Below are 19,794 nucleotides of genomic sequence, written 5' to 3'. Positions count from 1 at the left end.
TCAACTCTAAGTGTTGTTATTGTGAAGTGGAAATGTCTAGGAGCAACAATGGCTCAGCCGCGAAGTGGTAGGCCACACAAGCTCACAGAACAGGACCGGCAAGTGCTGAATCGTGTATCGTGCAAAAATCTTCTGTCCTGGTTCAGCTAGGCCCTTTAGTTCCAGTGAAGGGAAATCTTAACACTACAGCATTCAATTACATTTTAGATGATTCTGTGCTTCCAACTTTGTGGTAACAGTTTGGGGAAGACCCTTTCCTGTTTCAGCATGACAATGCCCCCGTGCTTAAAGCGAGGTCCATACAGAAAGGATTTGTCGAGATGGTGTGGAAGAACTCGACTGGCCTGCACAGAGCCCTGACCTCAACCCCATCAAACACCTTTGAGATGAATCAACCCCATATTAATGCCCATGATTTTGGAAGGAGATGTTCGATGAGCCGGTGTCCACATACTTTTGGTCAGGTAGTGTAGCTATTATATAGAAAATAAAGCATCACACAAAATTATCCTCCCCTTGATTTAGAAGAAGCAGGCTTAATTCTATAATCTATTCAAGTGTGCTTCCGCCTAACTCATTATGCAAACATTATTGCTCTATCAGACAAGAATGATGGGTAACTATAATCTTTGAATTTCAGATCAGTGCTAACTATTCACTGGACAAAGGAAGGAGATACAGCACACTGTATTTTACGACCTTTAAATACATTTTGTGATTCCCTTTTAAAAAAATACCCAGGAAGCCTTTAGTCATGAGCTGTGTGAACATAGTAGATACAGCAAATCTGCTCATGTCTTAAAATATTCACAACAAGCGAACTAAGACTTTCACATGTATGATGTTTGACTAGCTATGTAAGCAAGACCCAATCTACAAGATGTGGTGTGGGCAATCCTTGACTGTTACAGTGTGTATGTCTGACCTAGATAGAACATGGCATTTGCGACCTGGGAGGTGTGACAGTCACACTGTGCTGTGACCTTATGGGAGCCACCTGGTGGAAATGCCACATTACCATCTGTGGCAGCAGGAACAAAAGGCCGGGGAGGAGAGGACCAGGGACAAGACCTTGTGACTGCCACCCTATCTCTGCCCCTGCGTCGCCCTGGTGCATGATGGGAGCTTAAGGTTTTTACTAATGGGATGCAACAACACAGACAAACCACTCCACTGGCACACAGACACACAGTACCCCTCCAACCCCAAAAACTCTAGCCTAGCCACCCACATCAATCACCTCTCAAGTCTGCACAGCTGCTTTGTTGTTTACTGACAATTCTACACTTCCTCCTGTTGTTTGTGCCAATGAGCAGCGGCAGACGAGTCAAAACAACCCAAAGAGACAAACAATTAACTCATCACATTTGTTGTTAGCGGTGTCATTATTAAATCACCTGCACCCCCACTCAAACACTCAATCATGACTTTAACATAGAAATTAAACTTAACTAGGGCTCTTGTGACCCTTATGCCAATCTTACTCTTCTCTTTCTGTTCAACATCATCCTGCAAACAGTTGCTTAGAGTCACTGTTTTTATTGGCAGTAAAATGTCATTCTAAGTATGGCACCACATACAGATACAATGACCCAGAGTTGACAAATAGTATAACAATGACACACAATGCTAACATATACAGTGTGAGCAAAATATTTTCCTATCATAGTCCCATAAAACTATTACAACACCTTTGATATTTTTTAAACATACACATATTTTACATGAAAAGCAATTTCCTGTGCTACATTTCAGTGTACGTTTAATGTCAGTGAAATGGGGAACATTTGTTGCAAGCGGTATGTCATTAGTTCATTAACACCTTGCCCTTGTGTGTCCCCTAATTGTTCCAGCAGAGGTTAGAGAGCTCATTTTCACAATGAAATAACTACGATAAATAATACAAACAGTTACAACAGTAATCAGACATTATACAACAGCAAACACACATTAAACACCCTCACACATATTCAATCAGATGATACAAGTATATTACATCCAGTTATTCATTTATTGTTAATGCATTGACTCCATTAATAGCAGTTTGCTGAATGACCTTTATGTATATTAGGGTGTCAGTGTGGTTCAGCTTCTGAAATATCATTGTGAAAAATCAATATTGATATTAGGATGAATTGGTAAAAACAACTTTATGCATCAATGAGAGAATGAAATGGATCTGAAGTCAAATCCATTTCTCACATTACTTAAAGTGCAATACAGCAGGGAGCTCAGCTGCAGTTGGTAAACCCAACTTAACTATTATGTGCTATTTCATAGACCACCACTATCCAGCACTATACTCAGCCCACCCCGCGGATTATCAGTCCTGGTAATAGCCTACAACTGACATGTAACAGTCATGTTTCTCCCACAATAAACAAACAGATAAGCACATATAAATGTTAATAACGACATATTAGCACAAATGGTGTCCGTATGTGATTCCATTTGGTACATTCCTTACTACAACGAGATGAATGGGTCCACCCTTGGGGCTTGGCTGTACTGTCATTCATCCCACATGTGTTCTAAAATGATAATGACTAAAACAGCAAAATAGAGTGGTGAATCTCAGAGTTTTGGCAACAGCAAACAATCAGTGAAAACAACTGTCTGTTGTTGAGTCCTACCTGTTGTCTTCTAAGATGGCTTTATTCACCAGCAGTGCACTAAAATAGCCTGTGGAAATACAACAGAGCCCTGTTTTGTGTCATCATTTACATCTACGTAGGTATTCACAAGTGGCCATTTCGAAAGGGGGGGGGAAGCAAAAAGTCTTGACTTAGCAGTTTTGCCAGAATCACGTGACGGTTTGTCGGCTGAATAGTCTGTTGAACTTGTTTCATAGCCTTTGTTGAGAGATTAACAGAGAACACACAATGTGGAGCTAGGCCCTGCCTGCCAGGGATAGTCTCAGTGACAGTCCTGGTAGAGAACCTGGTTGGGACCTACTGCTTCCAAACCAACAGCAGCTCATTAGACCACCAGCGTAATGCTGCTCCTCCGTCAAGCCGTCTGATCCGAAGTCCTTGGGATTTGCTCCACAGCTGCTACTTTAAGAGGGCGAGAGAGAGAGCACCTTTTCCTAAATTCTTCTAGCCCACCTCCAATGAAACCGCACCTCGTTCCCAGGAGCACCATCCACCAACACAGTAAGTCACCAACATAATCAGTTACTGCAGTGGTCTTGTGTGGGTTAACTCATAGATGGTGAGAGATTATTTGGTGGCTGTGTTGGAACGATGGTCTCTGGAATGTGTGGTGCTAAACATCCCTCGTGCCACAATGGGTGACTGGGCTCATGGTTTAAAGGGCAACATGGGAAAGGTAGGAACTTGAAGCGGTGGGAAGGCCTTTCAAACACAGCTGAACCGAGCCAGGGGGACTTCAACTCATCACCTCTCACAGTAGTGTAGGGTGAAGTCCTTTGAAATCTTTTTCCCCCCTATAGCCCATGGCTCCAGCTCGTCTTCATCTTCCTCCCCCTCCTCTTCCCCTGCCTCCTCCTCCTCCTCGTAGTGGCTGGGTTCCTCAATGGAGGTCTCCATGTGGTAGCAGTAGGGTTGGCCCTCTGTGTACTCATAGATGGTGGGCAAGCTGCTCTTCAGGCTGCAGCGGCGTCGCAGGGCCACTAACAGGGGCTGGGGCATGGTGAAAATGTCCAAGTTGTTACCCAGATCAATCCAAGCCAGGCTGGAGAACTTCTTTGGGTCTTTCAGGATCTCAGTCAGGTCTTTGACTATGGCCAGGGTCAGCCGGTTGCCGTTGAGGGCCAGGGTGTTGAGTTTGGGCAGAGACCCCAGGACGGGTAGCAGGACACGGAGGTTCTCATCTTGGAGCTCAGTGAAGCTGATATCCACAGCCACCACTGCATCCCCACTGTTCTGAAGGTAGAAGGCCACGTGGCGGACATCTCGACTGGAGAGAGGTATGCCAGACAAGTCAACTGTGTCAGTGGATACTTTTCTCTGCAGGGTTGTCTTGAGACTGTAAAGAAAAAAAGTGTTGGATATTGACCATTATTTGAGACATTCTTGGATATGAAAGTACAAAAGCTCTGTTAAGATATCTCAGAGCTTACACTCTTAGAAAAAAGGGTTCCAAAAGGGTTCTTTGGCTGTCCCCATAGGATAACCATTTTTGGTTCCAGGTGTAAGCCTCTGTGGAAATGGTTCTACATGGAACCCAAAGGGCTCTACCTGGAACCAAAAAAGGTTGTTCAAAGGGTTCTCCTACGGGGACAGACGAAGAACCCTTTTAGGTTTTAGATAGCACCTTTTTTTAATGAATGAGGGAAATAGAGGGGCTGAGTACTGACATTTTGGTCTTAATTGTATCATCTAAGTGTGTGACCTGGGAACATGGCCCTTGTGTCACATTGTGCTTCCTGTGATGTATAAAGGAGGGGGATTGGGCACGCTTGGAGCGGAAGGCTGATATAGATTCTGCAGCATGAGGATTAAGCAGTGTACACAGTGATGGGCCAAAACATTCGAAACATCCAAGCTCCTCATTCAGAGAATGAAAAGCATTGACTTCCTTATTACCAAGAGCAAAAAACACTCACCATCTGATTATATAACACTTCATTTGAAAGTCAAACCAACCTGTTTTAATGACTGAAACAAGAAAATATCTAGACAGACAAACGGCAGAAAAAGGAGTTATAGATTTGGGATTGTGGCAACAGGAGAGGGTGGCAGAAATATTTGATTGATAAAAATATTTAACACTTTTGTAAGCCATAAAAAAGAGAAAACATGTAATTAACAGATTTTACCAGCGTAGAAAATGCATTTGATAGCGTAACATGCTGACCAAACCAGACACGCGTGTGCGTCCGCCATCACGCGCGCACGTTGATGTCCACCCACACCAGAAGCGATCAGGACAAGCAGGTTGAAATATAAAAACAAACTCTGAACCAATTATATTAATTTGGGGACAGGTCAAAAAGCATGAAACATTTATGGCAATTTAGCTAGCTAATTTGTCCTGGTATATAATCATTTTTAATGAGCTCGCTGAGAGTCGGGAAGCAAGTTCAGGGTGTGAGTGTTTTAATAACTAAACACAACATAATACAAAACAAGAAAACACAAACAACGCACAGACATGACACAGAAACAATGACGCCTGGGGAAGGGAACAAAGGGAGTGACATATATAGGGCAGGTAATCAAGGAGGTGGAGTCCAGGTGAGTGTCATAATGCACTGATGCGCGTAACGATGGTGACAGGTGTGCGCCAGAACGAGCAACCTGGTGACCTAGGGCCGGAGAGGGAGCACACATGACAGTACACCCTCCCCGACACATGGCTCCAGCCGCAGGACACCGACCAAGATGACGATACCGGGGATCAGGAGCGGACCGGTCACCTCTGCTAAGGCGCGGGAACCTGTCGATCCAGCTGAGGCGTGGGATGATGGCGACCTAGAGCACCGGAGAGAGAGCATACGTGACAGTACCCCCTCCCCGGTGCATTCGGCTCCAGCCACAGAACGCCAACTACAGGGACGATCCCGGGGATCAGGAGCGGACCGGTCGTCTCCACTGAAGTGCTGAAACCTGACGAACCAGCTGAGGCGTGAGAGCCTGATGAGCCGGGTGAGACCTCCCGGGTTGCCTCGGTCGAGGCATGGGAACCTGTTCACCCAGCTGAAGCATGGGAGCCTATCGAGCCCGCTGAGGCATAGGAGCCTGTCGAGCCAGCTGAGGCATAGGAACCTGTCGAGCCAGCTGAGGCATGGGAACCTGTCGATCCAGCTGAGGCATGGGAACCTGTCGATCCAGCTGAGGCATGGGAACCTGTCGAGCCAGCTGAGGCATGGGAACCTGTCGATCCAGCTGAGGCATGGGAGCCTGTCGAGCCAGCTGAGGCATAGGAGCCTGTCGAGCCAGCTGAGGCATGGGAATCTGTCGATCCAGCTGAGGCATGGGAACCTGTCGAGCCAGCTGAGGCATGGGAACCTGTCGATCCAGCTGAGGCATGGGAGCCTGTCGAGCCAGCTGAGGCATGGGAACCTGTCGAGCCAGCTGAGGCATGGGAACCTGTCGAGCCAGCTGAGGCATGGGAGCATGTCAAGCCAGCTGAGGCATGGGAGCCTGTCGATCCTGCTGAGGTATGGAAACCCGTCGAGCCAGCTGAGGCATGGGAGCCTATCGAGCCAGCTGAGGCATGGGAACCTGTCGAGCCAGCTGAGGCATGGGAACCTGTCGATCCAGCTGAGGCATGGGAGCCTGTCAAGCCAGCTGAGGCATGGGAACCTGTCGAGCCAGCTGAGGCATGGGAACCTGTCGAGCCAGCTGAGGCATGGGAGCCTGTCAAGCCAGCTGAGGCATGGGAGCCTGTCAATCCTGCTGAGGTATGGAAACCCGTCGAGCCAGCTGAGGTATGGAAACCCGTCGAGCCAGCTGAGGTATGGAAACCCGTCGAGCCAGCTGAGGTATGGAAACCCGTCGAGCCAGCTGAGGTATGGAAACCCGTCGAGCCAGCTGAGGCAGGGGAACCCATCGAACCCACTGAGGCAGGGGAATCCGACAAACCGGCTGAGGCCTCCCAGGTAGCTCCGGTTCTGACACTCGGACCTGTCATCACCTCCAAAACAAAAACAACAAAAAAACACTACCTGATGCCTCCCTTTGGTGAGGCGTCATTCTGTAACGATGTGCGCTGAGAGTCAGGAAGCAAGTTCAGGGAGTGAGGGTTCTAATAAATAAACGTATATACAAACACATAAATACAAAACAAGAAAACACGAACAACACACAGACATGACACAGAAACAATGACGCCTGGGGAAGGAACCAACAAGAGTCGGCATATATAGGGCAGGTAATCAAGGAGGTGATGGAGAGTGGTGAGTGTCATAATGCGCTGATGCGCGTAACGATGGTGACAGGTGTGCGCCAGAACGAGCAGCCTGGTGACCTAGAGAGGGAGCACACATGACAACATTGGGTTGTTATTTTACCTGAAATGCATAAGGTCCTCTACTCTGACAATTAATCCCAAAAATCTGCCGTTTCAGGCTACAATAGTCATTTACAACATTAACAAAGTCTACACTGTATTGATCAATTTTATTTTATTTTAATGGACAAAAAATAAACTTTTGAACGGCAGTGTATTCTACTAAAAACCAATGAGAAGATGGGAGAGGACGAACTTGCAGCGTGTTGAGCATCACAAATAGACCCAGATTCTATTTCAGCGCCTGGCCACGCAGACGCTCGCGAGCAGTGTGCGTGCAATGATTGAATAACATGTATGTGTACATTTATTTTGCAACGCTCGCGCAAGCAATGTGTCCGGTCTGGTCAGCATGTAAGTTGTGTTGCTTCAGTGGATAGAACTACTTCTCTGTGAACGACAGGTGTGGGTTCCATTTGATGTGATGTGGAAATTGAATACATTGAACATGTGACTGATAAGCAAAGCCTTTTCTTATGGCTGGATATCTGTTTCAGTGCATGACCTCACATCATGAGCCTATCAGAGAAAAATCCTCATGCCCTTTGAAAGATGACATTTGTGTGATCTTGGTGTACACAGACGCTTAGATTTGTATTAAAGGCATTGGACCTTGATGTTGCTTTAGTGCTGACTTTCAGGAATTGGAATAGCATGGCAATGGCTCATTCTGAGCAATAAGGAAGAGAGCCCATTGATCTAATACACTGTTCTGCTTCATACAAACACAATGCAATTGTACACTTCATTCATAAAGTATTTAGACTCCTTGACTTTTTCTAAATTTTGTTGCGTTACAGCCTTATTCTAAAATGTACTGCATTGTTTTTTCCCCTCATCAATCTACACACAATACCCCATAAATATAAAGCAACAAAAAGTTATTTTGAACATTTTGCAAATGTATAAAAATACAAAAATTACAGAAATATCATATTTACATAAGTATTCAGACCCTTTACTCAGTACTTTGCTGAAGCACCTTTGGCAGTGATTACAGGCTCGAACCTTCTTGGGTATGACGCTACAAGCTTGGCACACCTGTATTTGGGGAGTTTCTCCCATTCTTCTCTGCAGATCCTCTCAAGATCTGTCAGGTTGGATGGGGAGCATCACTGCACAGCTATTTTCAGGTCTCTCCAGAAATGTTAGATCGGGTTCAAGTCCGGGCTCTGCCTGGGCCACTCAAGGACATTGTCCCGAAGCCACTCCTGCGTTGTCTTGGCTGTGTGCTTAGGGTCGTTGTCCTGTTGGAAGGTGAACTTTCGCCCCTCAGTCTGAGGTTCTGAGCGCTCTGGAGCAGGTTTTTATCAAGGATCTCTCTGTACTTTGCTCTGTTCATCTTTCCCTCGATCCCGACTAGTCTCTCAGTCCCTGCCGCTGCAAAACATCCCCAAAGAATGATGCTGCCACCACCGTGGAGCTCTGTCAGAGTGACCATTGGGTTCTTGGTCACCTCCCTGACCAAGGCCCTTCTCCCCCGATTGCTCAGTTTGGCCAGGCGGCCAGCTCTAGGAAGAGTCTTAGTCGTTCCAAACTTCTTCCATTAAGAAGGATGGAGGCCACTGTGTTCTTGGGGACCGTCAATTCTGCAAAAATGTTTTGGTACACTTCCCCAGATCTGTGTCTCGACACAATCCTGTCTCGAGGCTCTACAGACAATTCCTTCGAACTTCATGGCTTGTGTTTTTGCTCTGATATGCACTGTCAACTGTATGACCTTATATAGATAGGGTGTGCCTTTCCAAATAATGTCCAATCAATTGAATTTACCACAGGTGGACTCCAATCAAGTTGTAGAAACATCTCAAGGATGATCAATGGAAACAGGATGCACCTGAGCTCAATTTCAAGTCTCATAGCAAAGGGTCTGAATACTTATGTAAATAAAGTATTTCTGTTTTTTATTTTTAATACATTTGCAACAATTTCAAAAAAACTGTTTTGCTTTGTCATTATGGGGTATTGTGAGTGGATTGATAAGATTTTAATTTTATTTTAATTTTATTATTTTTAATTTAATCCCCCATAAAACCCTCCTAATCCCTCTTAAAACCTCTACAGCAGTGGTTCTCAATCCTGGTCCTGGGGACCTAAAGGGGTGCACATGAAAGGTTTTTGCCTTGGCCAAAAATGTATTAATAAACCAATTAGGCACATTTGGGCAGTCTTGATACAACATTTTGAACAGAAACGCAATGGTTCATTGAATCAGTCTAACGCTTCGAACACACCGACAGCATCATTTCGCAAAATAGTACGCATCATCATCTGGATAAGTATGCAACAATTTTTTTTTCCATTTTCTGCTACCAATTCTGTCAAGCCATCTACGGATACAGTTTGACGCATACGTTTGATAAATCCAATGTAGGCACCACACCGAACATATGCCCCATACCTCTGCAACACAATGCTGCAAGAATGTAATTCTACCAAAATGCAACGAAGCTGTCGGTGTGTTCAAAGCGTAACACTTTGCACATACACTGCTGCCATCTAGTGGCCAAAATCTAAATTGCACCCGGGCTGGAATAATACATTATGGCCTTTCACTTGTATTTCAAAGATGATGGAACAAAAAAAAAATATACATGTATTTTTCTTTGTATTATCTCTTACCAGATCTAATGTGTTATATTCTCCTACATTAATTTCACATTTCCAAAAACGTCAAAGTATTTCCTTTCAAATGGTATCAAGAATATCAAGAAGAATATCAAGAATATGCATATCCAGAGATACAGACAGTTAGATTTTAGGCGAAAATTGAAAAAAGTGTGCGATCCTTAACAAAATGTGGAAAAAGGGCATTTTTCATATAGAGAGATGCTATAACGTATTGACATTTAGTCACACCAGGCTTTATACTGCACAGTATAGTGTATATATGATGTACTGTGGAAGAAATGTGTGATGATGAGCAACATAAACTTAATCTGTGCATTCCCTGCTCCTCAGACACATCATTTCTGTGCTCTGGGAACAAGAAAAGAAACGTCTCAGTCCTTGAATAAAGAGTGTCTCTCTCTCTCATTTACTGCCTTTTTAAAGGAATCAATATTGTGGCCATTAAATCCAGAGGAATTTCTTATGAGGGTCTGAGGGTCACTGTAAATTAGAAGGCTCATTGTTGAAAAAACACAAAAGTACTGTTTTTAATTACCTGGGCATGTTAATCTGCTAAATATATTGACTGTCAAAATGAAGAGCCCCTACAGAGACAGATTGCGATGAAAAAGTAATCCTGCTATACACTATAGTTGAGAATCATTTCTTCAAGGAGACCATTTTCTCTACATATCTCCCTTGGGCTACTGCACAGCTCACATAATTTTGTTTTTGCAAAGTCATTAATGTTTAAAGCACTACTCTCTATTATTCATCTGTTCATCTCCTGTCTGGACTACTGCAAGACACTGTTGGCTGGGCTCCCCGCCTGGTATTCAACCTTTCCAAGTTCTCCCATGTAGCCCTGCTCATCTGCACACTCCACTGGCTTCCAGTCAAAGTTCACATCCACTACAAGACCATGGTACTTGCCTATGAGAAGCAAAAGGAACTGCCCCTCCCTACCTTTAGGCGCTGCTCAAACCCTACACCCCAACCCGAGTACTCCGTTCTGCCACCTTTGGTCTCTGGGCTCTCCCACCCCTACGGGAGGGCAGCTCCTGCTCAGCCTGGACTCTGCTGTACGAGCTCCCCCCCAATTCTAGGACAGTTTCCAAAAACATCTGAAACCCTACATCTTCAAAGAGTATCTTAAATAATCCCACAGCAACACCCGTCCTCGCCCCCCACACACCCGTCCTCGCCCCCAAACAACTTGCCTTTCGTTAACTAACACTTGCCCCTGTCTTTTCCCCCTACTAGCACTGACTTTGCTGATAGCTACTTCATTGAGGAAAAAGGTACTTATTATGACTGAGATATGTGGTTGTCCCACCTAGCTATCTTGAATACACTAACTGTAAGTCACTCTGGATAAGAACATCTGCTAAATGACTAAATTGTAAAAGTTCCCTTCACAGCCACAGAAAAACTCAGAGTAGAGGGACAGGAGCAGAATGTCATGTCGAGTCAGACTGATCAGTCAGGTTACCGCCCCTTATTGCCCCCTCTTCACCCCAGGTGTCTGCTGCACTCCGGCAGGCTGGCTGCAGGTCTGACATTTCAACATGGGACAGACAGACTGAGAGGAAGTGGCCATGCAAGGTTGCCAATTGTCATAATCCTCAGCTGTCTCCTGTGTGTACAGGGCCCCTGTGGATTGACCTGCCATGTTATGATGTGCCTCAGATATACTAAACCTGTATCCTCATTAATCTCATATACAGTAGTATACAAATAAATCAAATCAACGTTTATTTGTCTCGTGCGCCAAATACAACAGGTGTAGGTAGACCTTACAGTGAAATGCTTACTTACAGGCTCTAACCAATAGTGCAAAAAAGTATTAGGTGAATAATAGGTAAGTAAAGAAATAAAAACAACAGTAAAAAGACAGTGAAAAACAGTAGCGAGGCTATATACAGTAGCGAGGCTACATACAGAAACCGGTTAGTCAGGCTGATTGAGGTAGTATTTACATGTGGATATGGTTAAAGTGACTATGCATATATGATGAACAGTAGCGGTAGCGTAAAAGAGGGGTTGGCGGGTGGTGGGTGGCGGGACACTGGTTGGTTGGGCCAATTGAGGTAGTATGTACAGTACATGAATGTATAGTTAAAGTGACAATGCATATATGATAAATAAAGAGTATGTCTAAATCTATGACGAGGAATTTGCAAATTAGCCAGGAGAGAAAAACCTAGTTTTCAACAGAATATGCCATGAAAGATCTGTGGATGTAGCTATAGCAGCTAGATGTATTGTGATGAGACTTTATAGTTGGTAGTTATTATGCATTTGTTTAGCAGGGTGGTATAGCTGCCTATCTGTGTGCATTGCATAGCATTCGATTTGAGACTGCTTGTGCAGTAACTCCTATCACAATTGAATCAGCAAGGAAGAATTGCAGTCCGGTATAGTAGTGAGAAATGTAAAAAGTTCTACTCAAGTAAAATGAGCTCGACAGATAACATCTAGGTTCAAGAATATTTTAGCAGAAACAGAAATCCCTTCTTTTGTGATTTGCTACAACTCAACTAACTTTGAATAGGGGAACCCCTTAGAAAGTGCCATTTGAGTGTTGAATACGGGTGAGTGTAGTTTCCCTAGAGCTGAACATAACAAGCAATGGGAGGTGATGACTAATGTTTGTCCTGCTGTTTGCCTCAGACTGTGTGAGACAGTCGCTCTCTGCAGGTTTTATGGAGCCAGCTGAATGACTCAGTGAAAATAACCACCTCATCTACAGGTTCAACATGGGAACACGTCCTCACACACTAAGATTCTGTCAGTGAGTCAGTCTCAACATAATCTAATGTCTCTCCTAAATCAGGGGGACATCAATGTCTGCAGGCGCATCAAAGCCTTGCTTGAGTTTAACTGTACATTAGTTGAGCAGCAAGACAAGGAGATATTGGAATCAATGCCTTGTTTCACTTGATCCTTATGTTACTATCCTTTTGATACTTACTCATTATTCTCTGTCTTTTTGTGCTGTTACCTCAGACTGAAGCACAATGAGAACGACTCATCAGATCGTGTTCTCTTCTGCTTATTTTCTATTCATTTAGAAAATTGATTGTTTCCACTGTCTATCCATCTGTAAAAAATTTAAATGAGCAATTACTGGAACAAGCGTAATCATATCCTGCTTTTTTCGTGTATAGAATTACTAAATACCTAGATACAGAAGAACTTGTCAATTCATTTGCCACCTATTTCCATATTAATTATTTGCACATGAATGCAGTATGATGACAAGAAAACTGGTTGATATAAATAACCTGTTTTCATCTAAGGTGCCAATGGATTTTATTTTTATACAACCTCTCTATTTCTTCTCAACCAAACTGGCCACTTTTGTAGTCTGTATGGAGATAGCCTGTTCTGAGTCAAAGAGGACTGAAACCATTGCACAATCCATTGCTGTGGTGACAACAGCACCACACAGAGGAATGACTGACACTTCTGGTTGCATCTGTGGTCCTGCCCTGCCAGTCCAGAGGCCGCTGTGTCCCAGCCCTAGTGAATATCAGCCAAACCCACTCAAAACCCACTTAGATGATGTCTAGGGTGGTGGTCAGAGGTCTGGGTGTGGCACTGGCACCATTTCAAATGGCGGTATTAAAATTTGGGCAGTTTGGGGAGTCAGGGTTCATGGAGCAGTGGCTCTATGTGTGAAAGACTTATGGCTAGATGGAGGGGCTTACCAGGCCTGGGACTTCCGTCTGGACATGCTCTGTCTGAGCCACTTGGAGTGAGGGGTCAGGTGGTAGATCAGCTGTCTGCAAATCTTATCTGACGACTTGATGGTGTCAGCATCCTTCTGGGGTAGATAAATCACCCAAAATACAGAAGGAAAACTCAAGTACAACAACAAAAGAATAGCCTGTTTTTAGTTTAGTTCCAAATATGGTTGTCACTCTTTGAGACCACATACAATATAAGCAAAACACAGCAAGTTTAAGCAAAATACAGTACATTATGTAACCGCTACATTTTTGAGAAACATTCTACCAGAGCATTCTTCATTGAAATACTGCTTTAGATCATGAAAGGACATTTTCAGCTCAGTGTTCCTTTATTCTTAAACAGTTGTTAATCTCTGTCATTCAAGACCGTTCAAAACAACTGGAACAGGGTTCTGTTATTGAATGCTACATTAAGACTGTTGCCTTGAGCTGTTCCTGAGCAAAACACAATTTAGGTGTCTTGCTGGAGCAAAGTAAAAGTAATCAGAGGCTGTGTGCAACACTGTGGAAAACAGGAGGGATGGTGAGGAAATAAAGACGCTATTTCTTTTCATTGTCTGTAATGTAAAGTCGGTTACTTTCGGCATCCCCATCCCATTTCAACATCATTTGCCATCATGTGTACATGTTGCATAACTGAGAGATTATTCTATCATTGTTTTATCAATATTTTTATGTAAACAACATCCAGTTCGTCTGTATGGTAATAGTACACAGACATTATTATAGGACCAATCAATATAAAGCCAGACCCTGAGGAGGAGCAGTTGCAAGACAATGTGGAAGACCTTCCCCCATAATGATTGTATTGTAACAGCATTTCATTCTATTCATGACTTGTTCTCTTGACGTCTTGATTTCTGGAAGCTTGATTCCAAGCCAAGCAGACAAGACGCCATGAGATGAGTGTTGTGGAGAGCTTACCTTCTTGGGACACTGCATCTCACGAGCCAGGCTGAGCAACAACTCATGGGAGATGGGGTCCACCAGGTTGAGAAAAGCAGCGTTCTTATATAAGATGTCATTGAGGGATGTGCCTTCCAAGCCCAGATCCTGCCAAATCATACAAGAAGAGACAGTATAACTCAAAGTGCCTTAAAGCCACAATTATCGCTTTTTGTATTTCATGAAGACAATTAATTGTGTAAAGACAGCAGCATTATCACAGACACACCCGACTGATCATAGGCTATATTGTATATATGATCAAATCGACGCATCTGTTTTAATGACATTAAACAATATACGGTATAAAGTGGGTATTGAGACTTTCCAGAGATAATAATGGGATGCTACTGTAGATTGGACACAGATAAGCACGTTTTTTGTTAAAAAATATTCATTTAAGGGGGCGAAGGCTTTCGTCTGAAGAGAGCTCTACCTGAATACTGTAATGTGCTTAATATGCCTTGCTCCAGGCAGAAGCATTTCTTTTGGGATATCCACCTACACCTCAGTGATTTGGAGTTGCAAAGAGCTTTAGCGTACCACAGTATTGCACACCCTGTATCTCTAACTTTAGCACTAACTGGTGTCCTTCTGATAAATCCTGCAGTATATGAGAGTTCAATAAACATTCAATGATGGATGAGCATTTGCTTCTTCTTTTGATGTTTAATGAAGCCTTTTGTTTAGGCCTGCCATTGTGCAATACATTCTAAACATTAGTCTAAAAACAACTTATCCATGAATGGTGCAGGCAATTTTTTTTAGGGCAGACTGACACGAAAGAGTTGCTACATGACAGGTAAAGTTAAAGGCTTTTGAGTGATAATGCTGCCCGTAACAAGCTACAAATCAGAGCCAACTGGATTAAAAGATTTGCATACACCTATTAAGACGTGAATTAAGAATTAAGTAAGGAGAGAAGAAATGGAACAGAAAAGGACAATTTTCACAGGCTGAATAAGATAGCTGTCATGAGCCTCAGTTCTATAAAGGCCTAATTAGCCTGTGTATGTGAGGGGTAGAGATGGACGTGCACATACAGCGAGATATGAGAGACAGGGAGGATGGACAGACACACACACACACACACACAACAAAAGGCCTTGATTGCAAAGGACAGTTTGAGTGGGAAGCCGGCAGCCACACATTACTGACTTCCCTTTTAACAAGAGCAACAGTAAACACAACCGAGACACAAAACGAGCGAGAATCTCCTTCTCTTTATTCGAGAAGACAGATCTAAAAATAATTCCCTTCTGTTTTGTTTTTCCTTGTGGCCCACATCTGATAATCTCAGAGGCATTAAAACATGATCAATACAGACGTAACCACACCACGTCTGAAGCAATGAGGAGTCTTTTTAAATGGGATGTTGTGAAGAATAGACTTTACCACTTTACTGCAGATGCAACATAATGAACTCAGTTGCCTATACACGTACAGGTTCATTCAGTTGTTACAGTAACTCTAACCTAAACATAGCACGCCCATTAACTCTACAGTGGATGATGGATCACCTCTTTTAATGAAGTTACAAACCAGAATGTAATTTTTGAGACCTGTCTCCATTTGCAACAGCCTGAATGCTGATAATGTGAGGCGTATTCAATCAAAACAGGGTCCCCTGTGATGTGGCTGTCATGCAGTTTTGGCACCCTGGGTTATCTCCTTGCCTTGATTAAGGAGTTTCTACGCTCTCCTCTGTCAAGTCCTCAGCGTAATTAACTACAGATTGGACAATGCCTGATAGAGAGAGGGGCTTACGCTTGAGCTAAAAAACAGGACTATCACAGATACTGTTAGAGCACATCAACAGTCTTATTGTCATACCCTCGGTATTGTTATAGAAAGGACTATTTTCAGCTGATAACATGTTTTGAAATCTTGATCATTCCTTAGAAACATGATGCGTAGATTGCAAATAAATAGAGCAAAATCCAAACTTGACACAATGGTTTCTGCTTGGGAATTTTCAAGCCATCATGTATTCCTGTGTCTTAGTGTGCTACTAACCATGACTAAGCATGTTGTGTAGCAATCATTACCAATTCGATGGTCCAATTAAATATATACAAATACTATGTCAATGCTACCTACTATATTTGCGTTATGTGAATTTACATAAAAATATCTCCTGTATAGCTGAGGCAGAACTTGAATTGATCCATATGTAAATGGGGTGATTTTCTGTGTTTCTGGAACCATCAACTGCTCATTCTCCTGCTATAACTGCCGAGGTCCATACGGAGAATGGTCTGGCAGCAGAAGAATAGTCATCCAGTGACCTGTCAGTAGAGGAGACTGTGACGTGAGTTAGGGGGACCGTGGTGTGGGCATTGGTCTGGGCTGGGCTTACACATGCTGATTGCACTTGATTAATAACTGAGAATCCCCATTTGTGCTTAATTTCAATCAAACGCAAGATGCAGTGGCAAATGAACTAACCTTATTATCAGACATTTAAGGACGAAACACAAACAAAATAGGATTTAATTAAATTGGTAAAATTCAGGTTTTCCTACAAATGTCAATACTAAGCATATTACATTATCATTACATGTGTGGAATGGCACAAGATAATGTAGTGAAATAGGAACATTTTGTTAATAAAAAAATACTTCTACAGACAGTGACACAGTCTCATGTGACACCACTGCTGTTGCACTTAGCATTGCCTATTCATGAGAATATATGCCAGATTCACTCTATATATGGCAGAGTCACTCTAAACTGGTATGGCATCTTGTTTCTGCTATTATTAGAACATCTGAAAAAGTGCATGCACTCAGACAAATCTGTGCAATATGCTATGTATATCATATTGTGAATAGTAACTGTGATAGTTATTTGAAATAGCAGCAGCATCTGCATACTATGGTCTATAGCTGTGCCAAGGAAATGACCAGATGCCAGAGCTGACAGTGAGAGTGGTGGGCGGGCCTAATAGTTTACAAACACCTCCTTCCATAACGGGTCAATAGGAGGAACACCTGGGGCACTGTGTTGGCAGGTACTTAAAATGGAGGTTAAATAATGTAGCGCGCCTACAAAATGTGTAATATTCTGACTCATCCACGACAGTCTACATTATGCTCGCTACATATGGGGCAATGTATCTGTTTGAAATATTAAAATCAGAATTGTTAGAATGGGATTGACCAAACACATGATGATGATCAGCAGCGCACATAAGTGATGACAGGTATTTGTCATGACAGCAGATCAATGCAGGCGACTTCAGCCTACTGTGCGCAATCATGCTTGATTCGTGTGCAATAATTCAAATTAAATGTATGTAGATACTGTAGTGTGTGTGTCCTTACCTTCCTCAATAGTTTGAGCACGTCGGTTGCCTGATCTATCCTGCGATCACGGAGCAGCTTTTGTATGTCTCGGATCCACGCCACTCGCCTCACGTAGGGACTGTGGTTGGACCTTCGCAGCATCCCCGGCAGTTTGTCTGATTTCAGAATCATTGTAAAAAGAAAGTCGCCGCCGCCTCGACTTCCACCTCTGTCGCTTTCTCCTGTGCTGTCAAGATGCTTGCGACGCCTTTTCATAAAATTCTCATTGTCCAGACTACTCTGTCTGCTTAATCTAGAACCCATATTTCAGTATTTATATCAACAGTAGCCTATCTTACAATTGCATAAATGCACTACATTAATATCTAGAAATATAAATATTACTCATTCAATAGCCCATATATTATCTGTAGTCTTTATCTCCAATACAGAGAGCAACAACACAATATTCCTGATTTACCGGATATTTAATGACTGTCTGTTGCGCGCATGACACATTTACGAGGACAGACGAATGCTCTGTTTATGTTTTGGTCTCTGATGGTCTACGTGTGCCAGCTTGGTCAGGCGGTGGATGCTCTTGTCATTCCCTGCCTGTCCCTTTACGCTGTTGTTTAGGTTTGTGCTGTGTTGCACAGTAGACACCAGACTCGTGGCGCGCATAACCAATCAGAGCCCTCTTGTGGCATGGCATTGTACGCTGTAAGAAGTTACGACACACCCTTCTCAATTTCAATTTAGAAAGGTTTTCATCTGCAGGGCAGCAAAGTACACAGCATTTAAATTTGTCAAGAACTTTACAACCTTAATTTACTGTGACACTGAGCTGTATTTCCATACAACCTTTTACAGCAATCACATGGATGGTTGTTTGCGTTGGCTATTTTAGCATGTAAATCTTGGTTGGACAAACAAACAAAAATTGTGGGATGCATGCCAGCAAAGCCACTACACAACACAACACTAAACAATACATTCATTGAACTATAAAGGTCAAAACGGTTCCCACAAACTGTTAGGGCCTACACAAAGCTGTCCCAACAGTAGAGCCCCAACACCTTACCACTGCTACACCTGGCTTTCAGCGGAGCCTTGTCTGTCAGCGAAACAGTTCATTCAGTCTCATTTACTGCCTTTAAAAAAAACATAGCTGATATGGCTGACTTGCTTATACAAATGTGGTTTCTACTGAAAATTGGGATACATATTATGGCATAAGGGGACAACAAGCAGATAAGAGGCAATCCGTAATCTTGATTTAGACGTTATTGAGCGAGCTAGGACGGACTTGGTCAACATAAATATTTGTTCAGCACTTTTGAAATGTACAGTGACAGAATTCAGAAGATGGTCCGTTCTTACATTATTCTCCCTGTACACCAAGTCAGAACTGTAGGATAAATACAGGGGGCATATAAGCAGACAATGAAAGCTCTTACAATATTTGATGATTACATTTCTCTAAAACAGGCTATAGGCTACATGTCCACCACCAAGTCAGAACAGTAGGCTAAGTTATGAGGGGGAAAGGGACCAAATTATTAGGGTGAGGCACATGGGCTATTAACAACTTACTACACAACATACACTTAGTATTACTTTCTTAGCTACAGTATACATATCTCCCTGGCATATTACATCATTTATGCAGCAGCATACAGTACAATGCACTTTTGGACTCACCTTGTTGTGTTGTGTTCACTTAAACAGGAATTTGCGTGGCGGTTCTTCTTTTGGGCAAATTATGTCATCAAACTTTGTCATCAAAGTCTGACATTCTCTAGATTTATAGTGTTTTCAAGACAACTGGGAACTCTGAAAAAAACAGGCTGAATAATGCTCTTCAGGTCGGAGATTTAGAAAGAGGTCAGAGTTCCCGACTTGGAATTCCAAGTTGCACTACAAAACATATTTTCCCAGTCGGAGCTCATTTTTTTTCAGAGTTCCCAGTTGTCTTGAACTCATTGAAGTCTGAGATTTCCCAGTTCTGAATTTCCAGTTGTTTTGAACTCGGCAAAAGTCATGCTGGATTGACAGCATCGCCAATGCAGTCAACCTTTTCTGGCTCATGGTGTTGCTTGTGAATGTTTATCCTTTTAAGCTTGGAAAAGAGACCCTTCAACCCAGACTTGGACCACACACCCATTCCACTGAATAGCAGGCTAGTGATTGCCTTGCAACGCTTGCAGATAGCCACT

The 19,794-nt window shown here is 43.1% G+C and overlaps 1 protein-coding gene across 2 annotated transcripts; it reads right to left on the bottom strand.

Annotated features, from left to right (window-relative positions):
- Window positions 1-1,523: 1,523 nt before the first annotated feature.
- On the bottom strand, window positions 1,524-18,237 carry LOC129853357 (leucine-rich repeat-containing protein 75B-like). Of its 2 annotated transcripts, none has more exons than XM_055919305.1 (4): window positions 17,615-18,237; window positions 14,268-14,396; window positions 13,302-13,417; window positions 1,524-3,990 (listed from the first exon to the last, which is right to left on the bottom strand). In XM_055919305.1, the coding sequence occupies exons 1-4, from the start codon at window positions 17,897-17,899 to the stop codon at window positions 3,399-3,401; spliced, it is 1,122 nt and encodes a 373-aa protein (XP_055775280.1). In that variant the 5' UTR covers window positions 17,900-18,237; the 3' UTR covers window positions 1,524-3,398. The 2 variants fall into 2 exon arrangements, with proteins under 2 accessions (XP_055775280.1, XP_055775281.1); XM_055919306.1 differs by having other exon boundaries at window positions 13,302-13,414.
- Between the last annotated feature and the right edge of the window lie 1,557 nt (window positions 18,238-19,794).

This window comes from Salvelinus fontinalis, chromosome 4 (genome assembly GCF_029448725.1).
Source record: "Salvelinus fontinalis isolate EN_2023a chromosome 4, ASM2944872v1, whole genome shotgun sequence".
NCBI classification, from domain to species: domain Eukaryota; kingdom Metazoa; phylum Chordata; class Actinopteri; order Salmoniformes; family Salmonidae; genus Salvelinus; species Salvelinus fontinalis.
Note: the sequence above shows the minus strand (reverse complement) of the source record. Positions and strands in the feature narration are given on the sequence as shown.